The sequence below is a fragment of the Podarcis raffonei genome, chromosome 10 (assembly GCF_027172205.1).
Source record: "Podarcis raffonei isolate rPodRaf1 chromosome 10, rPodRaf1.pri, whole genome shotgun sequence".
Classification (NCBI taxonomy): domain Eukaryota; kingdom Metazoa; phylum Chordata; class Lepidosauria; order Squamata; family Lacertidae; genus Podarcis; species Podarcis raffonei.
Window position 1 is genome coordinate 73,605,798 of NC_070611.1, and position 16,017 is coordinate 73,621,814.

Consider the following 16,017-nt stretch of genomic DNA (forward strand, 5'->3'; position numbering starts at 1 on the left):
GGATAGCCAAATTACTGTTGTCTGTGCTCTGGTAACCTCAAGGTTAGATTACTTCAATGCGTTATATGTAGGGCTGCCTTTGAAGATGTTTCAGAAACTTCAGCTGGTGCAGAATTCAGAGCCAGGTTGTTCACCAGAGCAAGACGGTTTGAGCCTATTACACCAATCCTGGTCTGACTGCACTGGCTACCAATTAGTTTCCGGGCCCAATTCAAAGTGCTGGTTTTGACCTATAAAGCCTTAAACCGCTCAAGTCCGCAGTACCTCAAGGACCGCCTCTTTCCATATGAGCCTACCCGGACCCTGAGATCACCTTCTGAGGCCCTCCTCTGTGTGCCGCCTCCTTGAGATGTCTGAAGGGTGGCAACATGAAAACAGGGCCTTCTCTGCAGTGGCTCCCCGTCTGTGGAATGCTCTCCCCAGGGAAGTTCACCTGGCCCCTTCATTATACACCTTTAGTCACCAGGCAAAAACGTTCCTTTTTAACCAGGCCTTTGGTTGATCTTATTGACATCCAAACCCTTTTAGAATGTGGCTTTATGGGGGTTATTGGGTTATTACTTTTGGTTTGGTTTTATATGTTGTGGTCTTGTTGGGACCTCCGGGTATAGGGCGGTGTATAAGTTGAATAAATAATAATAATAATGTTTGCAGGCAACCTGAAGAATGTGGTGTAGTGGAAGAGGACGGATCCTGTCTTCGCACCTGCCGAAGGCCTCCTGGGAGAGCAAATTCGCTGGCTGCCACTGCCGGATCCTTGAAGAAATCCTCTGGGGGTCTCTGGAAGCCCCCTGGCCCCCAACCCATCACGGCTCCGACTCATTGCCCCCTTTTATAAAGCGGCTGGTTCTTGGGAGGAGTTTGATGGGGTTGGAGCAGGTTCTTTTTTTAACCAAGGAGGGGTCATTTCCTTCCATGGCCTGGTTTGGCTGTTAGAAAAGCGTTCTCTCCCCCTCAGCTAACTAAAATGTCCTGCGCAGCCGAGGTGGGTTGTGTCTTCTTGTTGGTTGTCTGCTCTGAAAATAAAAGTGTTTGATATATTTCCTTTTCATCCTTCCTCGGTTCTCTGCCGTTTCCCCAGTTGGTTGGGGAAATGATTTGCAGCAGCGAAAAGTCTAAGCATCTCCAATCTCTACTCTCTTCATCCCAAAGTGAATTTTCAACTTTTAAGGAGGGCTACAGTTACATGCTTGCCTCCAACATCTAGTTTAGACCTAAGTGATTTAGGTTTAGAATATGAATAATGCACTGATAAAAAGAGGTTGGGTTACTCTTAAGGTTTTTGTTGTTGTTGTTCTAAATATTTTGTCTCTCAAACTCTTTTGAGTCTCAAACTCCTGCCCAAAAAGCCTGACCGGAATTTGTCCTCTAATTCCTGTAAGTACTAGGTTCCTGCCTGTTTGAAGGAGGCAGTGGTAAAACTACAGTGGCACCTTGGTTCTCAAACGCCTTGGTATTCAAACAACTTGGAACCCAAACACTGCAAACCCGGAAGTAAGTGTTCCGGTTTGCGAACTGTTTTCAGAAGCCAAACATCCTCCGTTTTGAGTGCCACACTTCCGTTTTGAGTGTTACGCTGAGGTCTGTCTGTTTTTGCTATTTATTTTGCGTTTTTATGGTTCTTTTTCTTTTGTTTTTGTGACTGAGTGGAACCCAATTCAGCTACTGATTGATTGATTGATTGATTGATTGATTGATTGATTGTGTGACTGCAGTACATTGTTTATTGCTTTCATTTTATGGATCTGGTCTTGTTAGATAGTAAAATGGTTTGAGAACCAAGGTTCCACTGTATTCCTTAAGAAACCTTCCCTGGATTCAGAAAACCTAACCAACTGCTGGCCACTTTCTAATCTCTCTTTCTTGGGCAAGGTTCTGGAGCAAATGTTCACAGACCAGATCCAGGCACTTTTGGAAGAAACTGGTTTTCTGGATTTATTTCAATTGGGGTTTAAGCCCCGTTTCAGCACAGAAACTGCTTTGGTCTCCCTGTATGATGACCTCCGTCGAGAGAGAGACAAGGGAAACATGTCCCTGTTAATTCTCCTCAGCTTCTCAGTGCCTTTCAATACCATCAACTGTGATATCCTTCCGGAGCGACTCTCCAAACTAGGGTTGGGGAGAACCATGGCTGCTACATGGACCTTCTTGGGGGAAAGGTAGGATCTGAATGTCACAATAAACAACTATTTCAAGAATACAGAGGACATGATTGCAGAATTGCATGCACAGAAAGAGGTTTATTGTCACTACGGAGGAAGACGGGAGCTGGCCAGAGAGAGAGAGGGGGCAGACAGCTTGCAAAGGTTTGCATTTCCATGATGTGGTCTGGGAAAAGGGGTTCCAAATTTGGCCCCATCACTTTGCAAAGCACAAGGAAAGCCTCGTTTACTCAGCTAACCAGTCCACAAAAGCATCTCTTTGCAGAAAAGTGAGACAGTTTTCATATCTCATGGGGCAAATTTCCCAGAAAGGGGGCTGGCCTTGGACCTGTCAGGAAGTTGGAGGTCTGTGGGTGTTCCTCTCAGGCCCAGGGTTTCAGGCCTAATAGGTGGCCTTGTATTTGCAAAGGTATGGCAAGGTAGTCGTGCAGGAACGCTGGATCCATTTCTGGGAACCTGCAGAGCAGAAGGTTGAGAGAATGTTAGGGAGTGTCCAGAAATTGGGAGAGAATGTAGACTTCCTTTTGAGTAAATCAAGTATTTCCTTCCCTGTTTTGGAGAAGGAAACAATTACGATGAAAAGCAACGAAGAGATTTGATAAATACGTAAGCAGATGTATTTTGAACAAGCCATTCTGCTTTTGCCAGTAGAGTGTGTGTGTGTGTGTGTCATACAGAACCCTTGGTTTGTGAGATCTTTGTGATGGTTGAGATGTTTTCTAGCATTCCCCACACCTGCATGAATGAAACTTCACTGAAGCCGCCTATCAAAAAGCTGAATTCTGCATTTAAATTAAGTTCCAACTTTTTCCATGGGGCAGAGTTCCCTGTGCCCTATTCTGGGCCAAAGAACCACTCTAGACTTTGCCCACCGACCCCAATGGAGGTGACAGTTCAAAAACAAAAATGCAGCCCAGGTGATACGAAGTGCCAAATGTAAAGAGGAAACTAGTGGAGTTCTCTCTCTGGAGCCCCATCTCTCCCTGTCCTCAGTTTCCTTGCCAAGCCCTTTCTGCACAGGAATAAGTTAAGTCTGTCCTTCTCATTTTTTGCCAGTTTCCCATTTCCCCATTCTTGAGTTCTCTATATTTCCACATCAGTTTGTGGTTCATGGTGGGTTTGGTTACCGTATTTTAACTCTTCCTGGACATTCATCAGCATTTTAAGGCCACGTGACCTGGAAGCTGTACACTGCCTCCCTTGGCCAGTAAAGTGAGATGAGTGCCGCAACCCCAGAATCATCCGTGACTGGACCTAACGGTCAGGGGTCCCTTTACCTTTATTATCAACCAGTCAACACACTTTTGCAGGGCAATTTCCCCAAATACAACAGACCTTTGCATGATACTTTTGCAGACCTTAGCATTTTAAAGCACACTGGTCTAAACCACTGAGCCTTGGGCTTGCCGATCAGAAGGTCAGCGGTTCAATTCCCTGCGACGGAGTGAGCTACCTGCTCCTGCCAACCTAGCAGCTCAAAAGCACCTCAAGTGCAAGTAGATAAATAGATATCGCTCTGGTGGGAAGGTAAACGACGTTTCGATACACTGCTCTGGTTCGCCAGAAGCAGCTTGGTCATGCTGGCCACATGACCCGGAAAAACTGTCTGTGGACAAACGCCAGCTCCATCGGCCTATAGAGTGAGATGAGCGCCGCAACCCCAGAGTCGTTTGTCACTGGACTTAACTGTCAGGGGTCTTTTACCCAAGTATATGTTTTTGCACACACTTGGTTGGAGAACTGCATTGCAACTTTCAGAGTGTCTGAGGATGGATTTGTTTTAGTTTCGCTCAATTCCTTGAACGGAATGGGGTTTCCTCCTCCTTCCCCAGTCTCTCCTCCTGCATACCTGAATAAGAAAGAGAGACACATTCACTTGAAGAGATTGAGTGGCTGATGCTCCGGCCGTCCCAGAGGGGTTGAGAGAAGACAGATCCATCGCTCCATTCCCAGATCATATTCTGGAGAGAGAGAGGAGAAAGGAAGGTCTTGTGATAAAAGGGGAATGCAAGCCCATTGCTCTCCACATCCCCAGAGAGGACACAGCTGGGGAATCAGCGCAACTGACAAGGCCAAGGGGTTCCCATCTTAGCTTCAGGAAGGTTCCTGCATCCTTTAGAACATATTGTTGAACCACCACACTTCCCCTAAGAAATGTTGTTATTTCTGTCCTGGCCTCCACTGCAGGAGATCAGAGCAGCATTTTAGCTTGACAAGCGCTTGGTTAGGTAGGCTGGAAGAAGTGGCTTCTCCAAGGCCAACTAGTTAGCTGTATAGTCGGGAAGATTTGAATATCCACAAAGATTTGTTGTGTAGTCCCTACACCACACCAGCTCTCAGAAGGCTATGAACTACAAGTCATCATAATTACACCTTTTGCCCAGGATAAGGTCTAAGGGCGTGCTAATAAGAGCCACATTGCTGCTGCTAAAAGGATCTGGGTCTGGTCAGTACCTGATTGGGATATTGGGCATACTTCAATGTGTGCATCATATAAGATGCAAATGTATTAAATGGAGGAAGCTATAAATTGCAATGTGAATTATAGTAGAGTTATATTGTCCCACAAAGATGATAGAAAAGGTCTCATCTAACACTCCTTCCACTCATCTGAATTTACATATATTTTTATTTTCATGATCAGAACCTGCAATCCCATGTATACTTACCCAGGAGTAAGTAACACTGAACTCAACTGGGCTTTACTCAGGACATGTATAGGATTTCAGTGTCAATTTATTTTTGCTGGAGCCATAAAAGTGAAAGGGGACTGACAATTTGTACGGTGTTGGGGAGATGTCACAGAATCTGTGACTTTATAGATAGCGCAATGAGAGTTGGGAAGGAGGAAAGACAATGAGGATCTGGAGCTGGAGCTTCAAAACCTCCCACAGAGCCACTCCGAGAAATAATGCCATCTCCAAATGGGATTTGACGTTTGAGGAACAAAGTGGTTTCAGAGGGAAGTGAGAGCCGGTGAGCTACATCTGAAGGACCTCAAGGGAGCTGAGGGGCTTGTACAGTCAGCATCTTCAGAGAGTCCTAAAGGCACCTACCGAAGTACCACGGTCAGCTACCAGACCGATCCAGACGTTGCTAGAGCCATATTGTCGCAGGTAACTGTAAACCACATTTGCTTCCCTTGCAGAAAGAATGGAGGCCAGCTGGGACCCATGTCTCCTCTGGCAGCTGACCTGCAGGGAGAAGAAAGGGGGAAACCAGTGAGATGCTGCCCAGAGCCAGGTTTCCCAACAAGGATGCCCTTGTTCTTCTCTCTCTCTCTTTTTTACAACTATTTTTTTATTATTGCAAAGTAAATACATCAGTACCAAAGCATGCATAAAGAATAATATAAAGGGGGGGAATAATAAGGGGGGGAATGCAAAGAACAGTAGAAAGTAAAAAAATAAAGCAAAGCATAAAATTTCAGTACAATAAACACTATTTTACAAAATAATAGTAGTAATAGGCTTCCATCACTCTCACAACACTTCCTTTCACATTTCATATTTTATCTGTATTTCAGTATTATTTTCATCTTAATATATAGATATGTATATAGGTAAAGGTAAAGGGACCGCTGACCATTAGGTCCAGTCGTGGCCGACTCTGGGGTTGCGGCGCTCATCTTGCTTTAATGGCCGAGGGAGCCACCTTCCCGCCGGAGCGGTACCTATTTATCTACTTGCATTTTGACGTGCTTTTGAACTGCTAGGTTGGCAGGAGCAGGAACCGAGCAATGGGAGCTCACCCCGTCGCAGGGATTCAAACCGCCGACCTGATCGGCAAGCCCAAGAGGCTCAGTGATTTAGACCACAGCGCCACCCGCATCCCATGTATATATGTATGTTTCCCCTTTTCCATTCACGAGGTCATTCTAGAGACAGCCAAATTTTTACATTAGAACCTTGTCTTTCTAAATAATCATTCAAACACTTCCAGTCGTTCTTGACTGTATTCATTGGCTTTAGTTTTATTATATCCATCAGTTTGGCCAGTTCCAAATATTCACATAATTTACATAACCATTCCTCTTTGGTCAGTACCTGGTTACCCTTCCAGTACTTAGCCACCAGGATTCTCGCCACAGAAAGAATTTAGTATTTTCTCTAGAAATATCACTATTCAATATTCCCCAAAAGGTATATTTCTGGTCTTTTGTTATGTGAAGTTCTTAGTAACTTTATTCTTTCTTCTCATTCCCCCTGGTGAAACTTACCTCGGCATCATCCCACGAGAGGCTAGAGCTAAAATACTGGTAGCAGTACTTTCTGTAGAAGACGGCTCCTGCAGGGCAGTGAGCGCGAGCGCTCTGGGTGCGATTGGCGGCACCTGTGAGGAATTGGATTAGGAATTGGATTAGAATTGGGAATAGATGCCCCAGACCACCAACCCTTTCCTTGACAGATGCCTTCCTTGACAAGGAAGCCCTGGCGTTAGGAATCTGGAGGTTGCTTCTGGCAATGGGGGTGGAGATGCTCCTTCAGGTCTACTGGACCCAGGCCGCTTAGGGCTTTAAAAGTCAGCACCAACACTTTGAATTGTGCTCAGAAATGTACTGGGAGCCAATGTCCAGTGCAATTGCAACAGCCATCCAGCTAGTGTGGCAAGATAAGACGCCGCTGGTGCTTTCAAATAAAATGGTTATACTCTTTTATCTAGATATTCTTTTCAAATTTTCAAAAAGTAAACATGTTTTTTTAAAAAAACAACAACACAGACATATACACTTAAGTGTAAAATGGTTATATCAAGCTGAAAGATTTCTATTATTGCAAAAGAGCACTCTTTCTGGATTAATGGAAAGGGCAGGGAATGATTTACTTAGTGATGGTGATGGAAGAAGCGCACCGGTGATTTAACAAACATGCACAGGACGAAAGGGAAGACCCAAAACTTATGCCAGAAGGGGACAGATTTCAGGAGAATGGGAGGCTGGTGCTGTTGAATGGTTTCTTTAAATGTAAAGGTTCATCATTGTTCCACCCGATGTGTATGTCTTTAAGGGGCCAGAGCAAGGGCCAGAGTAAGATAACGAGACCCAGCTTTACAGCTGTGAAACGTAGCAGGTGCTGCTGAGTTGTATTTGATTAAGGTGTGTCAGCATTTGGGTGTAGTATATAAGGAGCAGCACCTAGCTCTCCCATTACCCTGGGGGATGGGTTGGTGGTTGGGTCTGGTTTGGTTGTTAATGTACTTAGTGTAAAAGGAGTTTTTGTTTTTCTTATTAAAACCTTGTTTAAGTTATTTTTGAGTCCTTTTTTTAAAATGCATGGTCTCCCCAGCAAGCTCTCTGCAGCGCTACCATACTGCAAACAGCCAACATCTTTACCCCCCCCCCCAGCCTTTGAGTGCTGCTCTTCCATAATTTTTAAAAGGGGCAGAGAGCAGCTCCAGGCAGACAACTTGTTGGAAGAGACTTAGTGCTTTTCCCAATTAGGAACAATCATTTTCTTTATTTATTCATCCAAGCAAAAGTGGTAACTCATACCTTCTAATAATTTACAATATATAGAACTGCCTCTTTAAAATAAACATGCTGCAAAGTCTTAAAGCATAAAGCAAGAACGTTTTTAATTTCCACAGCGGGGACCAATAAATCCCCCCTCTGGGAGGAGATTCCACAGGTGGGGAGCCACTACCAAGAGCAGGAAGGCCAGGAAAAAGCTGCCAACTTTACATAGGCAAACCTAAACAGATCTACTGAACTGATTAGAAACAGAACCACAGAATTGTAGAGTTGGAAGAGATCCCCCCTACTCCCTGCGCTGCAGGATCCTGCCCAAAGTTGGGCTTGAACCCCCAACCTCCTGCTTAAGAGCCAGAAGCCCCGACCCGTTGTACCGCACAGCAAAGTTGCAAAACTAACAGCTACAGCAGCTGGGTCTGCCCCTTCTCCTAATGCTTACCTTCTGCCATAGGGTTCAGGATAAGGCAGCCCAACAGGCAGAGTCCAAGGTAGACCACTTGCCCCATCTTCTGGTTCTCCTGGGAAAAGAAAGTGTCAGCAACATTCACCCCAGCTAAGGGCATGGCATTTCCAGAAATGATGGGTCCATTGTGTGGCGCAGGATGTGTTTGTATTTTTTGGGCTTTGAGCTTGTGATCATTCAAAATTCAAAAAACAGGCAATGCTAAGTTGCTTATAAGACCCAGACTATCTCTTTTTTTTTTTTTTTTACTAATCTTTTTATTGATATTTTGGAAACGACATCAAACAATACAAAAAAGAAAAAAGACTGAAAAGAAGAAAAGCAAACAAACAAACAAACAACAACAACAACAACGCCTATAAACATAAAACAAACAAACCAACATAACATCACTCAATTGACTTCCTTCCATCTCAGTTTAGGCAAAATAAACTCATAGCTTATCTGCAGATTGTATTATATCAGCTCTTTACATCGCAGGTTTTAGATTCCGCCCACTGTGATTTTGGTAATACCTAGATTGATTTCAATGTAACTTACAAATTTACTCCAGTCGTTCGTAAACTTAACGATTTTTTGATGCCTAATTTTTTGTGACATTCTAGCTAATTCTATATACTCATATAATTTCATTTGCCATTCTCTAATGGTGGGGATATTGGAAGTTTTCCAGTTTTGCACTAACAAAATCCTGGCGGCCACCATTGAAGACCCAGACTATCTCACCTGCTTTGACAACATCAAATATTGCTGCAGCACAGCAGCCAGGTTCGGTATTTTCCAAGTCATACGAAAAGCAAAGTTAACTGCGTTGCGGTTTGTAAGAAAAATCTCCAGAACGCAGATCTCCCTCCCACCATTTTTACTCCTAGTAAGCAAGGAGCTCATTGCTTACCTGTTTCCATTACGAGTGCCTTAACAAGAAACACAAGGATGTCAAGCGAGGAAGGAGGGAATTTGGGGGCTGCCAAGACTCACCTCTCTGCTTGTCCCTTCCTGGGCGGTTGCTCTGGAGTGGCGCAGTCCGAGGACCAAATTCTGAAGGATACTCACCCACCCTTGGACCATTTTAAAGGAAGGGGGTGGTGATGATGGCTTCTAAGCAAACAAACCCCAGCATCCCACATGTCAGAAAGCAAACAGGTGAGAAAGCACACGACTGATACCAGCAGGAAAATTTGCTCCTGAAAAACACCATTTTATGGTGAGACAACATGCAAGGCTCACTTTCAGAGGTACCAGCTGGGAGATAAGCTGAGAATGATTTGTGGCAGGGAATGATATGTTCCAGTTCTCAGAATTACAGGAAATATTGCAAAGAAATAGCGAGAAACGCAATTGGCAAACAATGCTCCTTTACCTTGGAGACCCACAGCTGGGATGTGCAGAATCCTTTCCCTTATCATTCTTGTCCAGCTCTGCTAATCCCTCTTTGTGGATTCCACCTGCTCTCCTCCCCTTTGATCTGAGCTCTTTCAACAGCCCTTTCATCTCAGGAAACTCCACCATCCCGGGTTGAGAGGGACAAGAAAGGGTTCTCTGCCCAATTCTGCTACCTTCCAGGAACAGATACTGTTGTTATAAGAAAAAAAAAATCTGCTCCTTTTCCTTATGGGGTATCCAAGAACCTGTATAGAGTCCTTATGTAGGTTCTCTACCAACCTTACTGTCTGCTTGTGAAACATGGACCACTTATAAACGCCATCTCCAACTTCTCGAAAGATTCCATCAACGGTGTCTCCAAAAAATTTTACACATCACTTGGGAAGACAGGCAAACTAATGCCAGTGTACTGGAAGAAGCGAAGATCACCAGTGTTAAAGCGATGATTCTTCAAAAGCAACTTCGTTGGACTGGTCATGTTGTCCACATGCCTGATGATCATCTTCCAAAGCAACTACCGTATTTTTCGCTCTATAAGACGCACCAGACCACAAGACGCACCTAGTTTTTGGAGGAGGAAAACAAGAAAAAAAATATTCTGAATCTCAGAAGCCAGAACAACAAGAGGGATCGCTGCGCAGTGAAAGCAGCAATCCCTCTTGCTGGTCTGGCTTCTGGGATAGCTGCGCAGCCTGCACTCGCTCCATAAGACGCACACACATTTCCCCTTACTTTTTAGGAGGTAAAAAGTGAGTCTTATAGAGCAAAAAATACGGTACTCTTCTCCGAACTTAAAAACGGAAAGCGTAATACTGGTGGTTAACAAAAGAGGTTTAAAGACTCTCTCAAGGCAAATCTTAAAAAGATGTAGTATAAACACCGACAACTGGGAAACACTGGCCTGCGAGCGCTCCAGTTGGAGAACAGCCTTTACCAAAGGTGTCATGGGCTTTGAAGACACTCGAACTCAGGACGCAAGGGAAAAATGTGCTAAGAGGAAAGCATGCTTGGCAAATCCACACCGTGATCAACTCCTGCCTGGAAACCTCTGTCCCCACTGTGGAAGGAGGTGGGGATCCAGAATTGGCCTCCACAGTCACTTACAGACTCATTGTTTAAACCGTGTTTATGGAAGACAATCTTACTTGGCTACGAGGGATCACCAAAAGAGAAGAAGAAGACTGTTGTTATAAGAAAAAAAACTGCTCCTTTTCCCTTATGGGGTATCCAAGAGCCCGTATAGAGTCCTTAAGTTGGTTCCCTATCGGTAGGAGAAAATAACAGGTCAACCAGAGAATATTGAGAAGCAAAGCGACTAGTAAGCTTGATCTTTTATTAAACTGTTGCAACAGGGTCCCCTGCTCACCCCACGCAGAGATGGAGAGGCATCCAGAACAATGGTGTGCAAGCTCTTATACAGACTTTTGAAATTGTCTCCCCGTAGCTCAAGACCACCCCCTGAAGCATCATACATACATCACAGAAGGCGTGGTCTACAGCAAAATCCTGTCTGCCAGAATACCTGATAATGGTCACTGATTGCTTTTACCTGGGCATCCTGGCCATTCCTTTTGTGATGGTAAATACTTTAGTTCCTGAATCCAGGTCACAGGCTCACCCTATTCAGACACAGATACGCCCTTAAAACAGGAGTTGTGAGCAAAGAGACAATGGGGAGATTTTCCCATTTCCTTCCTCCTTGCAGAGAAATATTTGAGGTCAATTTGGGAGAGTCAAAATGGTTTCAGGCTTGCTCTCCTGTACTATTTCAGACACATGGTTTATACACTTATGTATGTGTTTGCCTTGTAAATTTATGAACATATATTTATATATATATGAGACCTTAGAATTCCTATAACACTGTGATCGGGCATCTCTTGTACCAGAGGAGCTTTACCTAACAGAAAAGGCAATGCTGCGTTTTCCAAAACGCCAAAAGAGACAGGACCACCTCAAGACATTTTGTGGCCCAAGGCAGAGGACAAGATGGCGCCTCCTCACAGGAAGAGGTCAACGCACAAATCTGTATGCTGCTCTTTTGAGGGGGGGGCGCACAAAAAAGCCTTGTAATACCTTAAGAAGTAACAAATTGAGTGTTGGGTGAAATAAAACAATTAAGGTCTTATATATATAATAAATGTTCACAAATGTACCAAGCAAACACGTACATAAATATATAAACCACATGTCTGAAGCGGCACAGGAAAACAGCCATGAAGCCATTTTGGCTCCCAGACTGACCAAATGTTTTCTCTGCAAAGTCAAAGGAAAATAGAAAAGCCTCCCCGTTGTCTTTTCCTTCACAAATCCTGTCTTAAGGGTATGTCTGTCTGTGTATGAATAGGGTGAGCCTGTGACCTGGCTCAGGAACTAAGTATTTATCATCACAAACGACTGGCCAAGCTCCCCAGAGTATCCAATCAAGTAAGCATTAACAGGTAACCTGCCAGACAGGAGATAAACAACAACAGGAGGCAACCAACGCACTCAAATTTCTGTTGTAGACCACCCCTTTCTGTGATGTATGTATGATGTTTCTGGAGGGTGGTCTTGGATGCCAGGGCAGGAAATTTAAAATGTCTATATAAGGGCAGGCACATCTGGTTCTGGGTTCTCCTCCTTTCCTGCGTGTGAAGGGGGCACCCTGTTGCAACAGTTCAATAAAGATCAGGTTTACGAGCTGCTTTACTTCTCAATATTCTCTGATTGGCCTCTGTTATTTTCTCTGACCGATGGAGAACCTGCAAAGGACTCTATAAGGGCTCTTGTGTCCCCCATAAAGGAATAAGGGCAGATTTTCATTTATTACATTGGTACGGCCGTTCTTTGCCCTCTTCAGGCTGGGTATAAAAGAACCTTTTATCCCAGGGTGCTGTTTTCAGTCGGCTCATCCAATGGTCCTTTGTAGTCTGCAGTTGCTGATAAGGCTTTTGATTATGGGTGTTTTACGGTCCTGTTTTACTGCTGTTTTATAGTTAGGTTTGTTGGCTTTTAAATTTGATGCTTTGCATTTTCATTTGTAAGAATCCTCCAGCTTGAATTTCTTACAGAAAGGCAGGCTCTATAGATGGATAAATGCACATTGTAACCCGTGAAAGGGTTGCCACAGGTAGCCTATGACCCTTTCGGCGTAGTTGTCTTGGTCAGGGCATTTCTACTTATATCTGTCTTTGAAGATGCTAAGATGGATGTTTTGTGGAAGCTTAAGATCTTTATATATTTTGGGCAGCAACCAAAGACCTTCCTTTCCCCCCAGGCTTCTCAGTCTGAAAACGAGCCATTGTGGCCTCGTTTAGTGGGATGGGATCAGTAACTCCTGCTCTTTATACAAGCTGTTTTTAGACTTAATTGGGTGTTCTTCATTAGTACCAATGTAATAAATGAAAATCTGCCCTTATTCCTTTATGGGGGACACAAGAGCCCTTATAGAGTCCTTTGCAGGTTCTCCATCGGTCAGAGAAAATAACAGAGGCCAATCAGAGAATATCGAGAAGTAAAGCAGCTTGTAAACCTGATCTTTATTGAAGTGTTGCAACAGGGTGCCCCCTTCACACACAGGAAAGGAGGAGGACCCAGAACCCAGATGTACCCGCCCTTATATAGACATTTTAAATTTCCTGCCCTGGCATCCAAGACCACCCTCCAGAAACATCATACATACATCACAGAAAGGGGTGGTCTACAACAGAAATTTGAGTGCGTTGGTTGCCTCCTGTTGTTTATCTCCTGTCTGGCAGGTTACCTGTTAATGCTTACTTGATTGGATACTCTGGGGAGCTTGGCCAGTCATTTGTAGTGATAAATACTTAGTTCCTGAGCCAGGTCACAGGCTCACCCTATTCATACACAGACAGACATACCCTTAAGACAGGATTTGTGAAGGAAAAGACAATGGGGAGGCTTTTCTATTTTCCTTTGATTTTGCAGAGAAAACATTTGGTCAGTCTGGGAGCCAAAATGGCTTCATGGCTGTTTTCCTGTGCCGCTTCAGACATGTGGTTTATATATTTATGTATGTGTTTGCTTGGTACATTTGTGAACATTTATTATATATATAAGACCTTATTTTTTTTATTTCACCCAACACTCAATTTGTTACTTCTTAAGGTATTGCAAGGCTTTTTTGTGCCCCCCCCTCAAAAGAGCAGCATACAGATTTGTGCGTTGACCTCTTCCTGTGAGGAGGCGCCATCTTGTTCATTAGTTTTAATGTAAGTCATTTGGGGTCACTGTAAAAGCAACTAACAAATATATAATACATAAGTGGACGTTCTATGATATTCTTTTCCCTCTTCTGATTATAGTTAGCATAATATTTGAGTTCCTTCTTTTGTTCTAATACCAGCCCCTGGAATAGTTCAGTTGGTAGAGTATGAGACTTAATCTCAGGGTCATGGCTATGTATCCCATTGTCTTTGTAAGAGTCAACTTTATTTTTCCTTATATATATTTTTGAAATCGTCTTTATTTGGTTTTACGAATACAATGTTATAAACAAAGAATCAAAAGGTACATCCATATAAAATCTCAGGACCGCCCCCCCTCCATGGGGTCCCATTTTAAACATCAAATACTGAATAATAATAATAATAATAATAATAATAATAATAATAATATTTATTATTTATACCTCGCCCATCTGGCTGGGTTTCCCCAGCCATTCTGGGCGGCTCCCGACATAACATTAAAAACATGATAAAACATCAAACATTAAAAACTTCCCTAAACAGGGCTGCCTTCAGATGTCTTCTAAAAGTCAGATACAGTCATACCTCGGATTGAATGTGCTTCAGGTTGAGCGCTTTTAGGTTGCGCTCCATGGCAACCCGGAAGTAACAGAGCACGTTACTTCCGGGTTTCGCCGCTCGCGCATATGCAGAAGCTCAAAATGACATCACTCGCATGCGCAGAAGTGGCAAAATGCAAAGCCGTGCATGCGCAGATGCGACGTTGTGTCTTATGTTCTATTCAGGATGTGAACGGGGCTCCGGAACGGATCCCGTTCGTATCCCGAGGTACCACTGTAGTTGTTTATTTGCTTAACAGCTGATGGGAGGCTGTTCCACAGGGAGGGCGCCACTACCGAGAAGGCCCTCTGCCTGGTTCCCTGTAACTTGGCCTCTCACAGTGAGGGAATCGCCAGAAGGCCCTCGGAGCTGGACCTCAGTGTCCGGGCAGAACGATGGAGGTGGAGATGCTCCTTCAGGTATACTGGACCAAGGCTGTTTAGGGCTTTAAAGGTCAGCACCAACACTTTGAATTGTGCTCGGAAACATCCTGGGAGCCAATGTAGGTCTTTCAAGACCGGTGTCATGTGGTCTCGGCGGCCACCCCCAGTCACCAATCTAGCTGCCACATTCCGGATTAGTTGTAGTTTCTGGGTCACCTTCAAAGGTAGCCCCACATAGAGCACATTGCAGTAGTTCAAGCGTGAGATAACCAGAGCATGCACCACTCTGGCAAGATGGTCTGCGGGCAGGGAGTGTCTCAACCTGCGTACCAGATGGAGCTGATAGACAGCTGCCCTGGACACAGAATTGACCTGCGACTCCATGGACAGCTGTGAGTCCAAAATGACTACCAGGCTGCGCACTTGGTCCTTCAGGGGCACAGTTACCCCATTCAGGACCAGGGAGTCCTCCACACCTACCCCCGCCCCCTTTTCCCCAAAACAGTACTTCTGTCTTGTCAGGATTCAACCTCAATCTGTTAGCCACCATCCATCCTTCAACTGCTCCAGAAACTCACACAGGACCTTCACCGCTCTTTCAGGTCTAGTGGGCTGAGGCCGTTTAGGGCTTTCAAGGTCAGCACCAACACTTTGAATTGTGCTTGGAAACGTACTGGGAGCCAATGTAGGGAGCCCTTCTGCCTTGTGCTCAGAAGGGTTCAAGCCCCATGGTCTCCAGATGGGATTGTAGAGGTGAAAGGGGTCCCGGGGGCCATCTAGTCCAACCCGCTGCAGTGCAGGAATCTCAGCTAAAGAATTGGTCCAACCTCTCCTTAAAAACCCCCCATGAAGGAGAGCCTGCCTTTCTTCTCCAGGTAAAAGGGAGGGCTTTGCGAATGTTGCTCTGTTTGCAGGCAACCTGAAGAATGTGGTGTAGCGGAAGAGGACGGATCCTGTCTTCGCACCTGCCGAAGGCCTCCTGGGAGAGCAAATTCGCTGGTTGTCACTGCCGGATCCTTGAAGAAATCCTCTGGGGGTCTCAGGAAGCCCCCTGGCCACCAACCCATCACGGCTCCGACTCATTGCCCCCTTTTATAAAGCGGCCGGTTCTTGGGAGGAGTTTGATGGCGTTGGAGCTGGTTCTTTTTTTAACCAAGGAGGGGTCATTTGGGTTGTGTCTTCTCGTTGGTTGTCTGCTCTGAAAATAAAAGTGTTTGATATATTTCCTTTTCGTCTGTGTCTCAGCCAGTTGTGGGTGCCTCAAGCAGGGAGCAGCTGCCTCCCAGCTCTGTGTGTGTCCCTCAGGGAAAGGGGGGGGCTGCTTGGGTGTTTTGCTAGAAGTTAAATTGCACATTTTGTGGGGGAG

The 16,017-nt window shown here is 44.8% G+C and overlaps 2 protein-coding genes across 3 annotated transcripts in view; one reads left to right on the forward strand and one right to left on the reverse strand.

Annotated features, from left to right (window-relative positions):
* The window catches only part of HDAC8 (histone deacetylase 8), a 40,013-nt gene extending 24,199 nt beyond the window's left edge, over positions 1–15,814 (forward strand). Inside the window, exon 11 of one of the 2 annotated variants that reach the window (XM_053405417.1) lies at positions 15,566–15,814. In XM_053405417.1, the coding sequence (XP_053261392.1) occupies positions 15,566–15,588 (23 nt within the window). In that variant the 3' untranslated portion in view covers positions 15,589–15,814. Of the gene's footprint in view, positions 1–654; positions 1,041–15,565 lie in introns of those variants that run through there. The other variant, XM_053405416.1, reaches the window with a different exon arrangement.
* Positions 2,476–9,196, reverse strand: LOC128422008 (lithostathine-like). Its single transcript, XM_053405453.1, has 6 exons — positions 9,074–9,196; positions 8,072–8,150; positions 6,382–6,494; positions 5,219–5,356; positions 4,012–4,123; positions 2,476–2,618 (listed from the first exon to the last, which is right to left on the reverse strand). The coding sequence occupies exons 1-6, from the start codon at positions 9,161–9,163 to the stop codon at positions 2,545–2,547; spliced, it is 606 nt and encodes a 201-aa protein (XP_053261428.1). The 5' UTR covers positions 9,164–9,196; the 3' UTR covers positions 2,476–2,544.
* Positions 15,815–16,017: the final 203 nt, after the last annotated feature.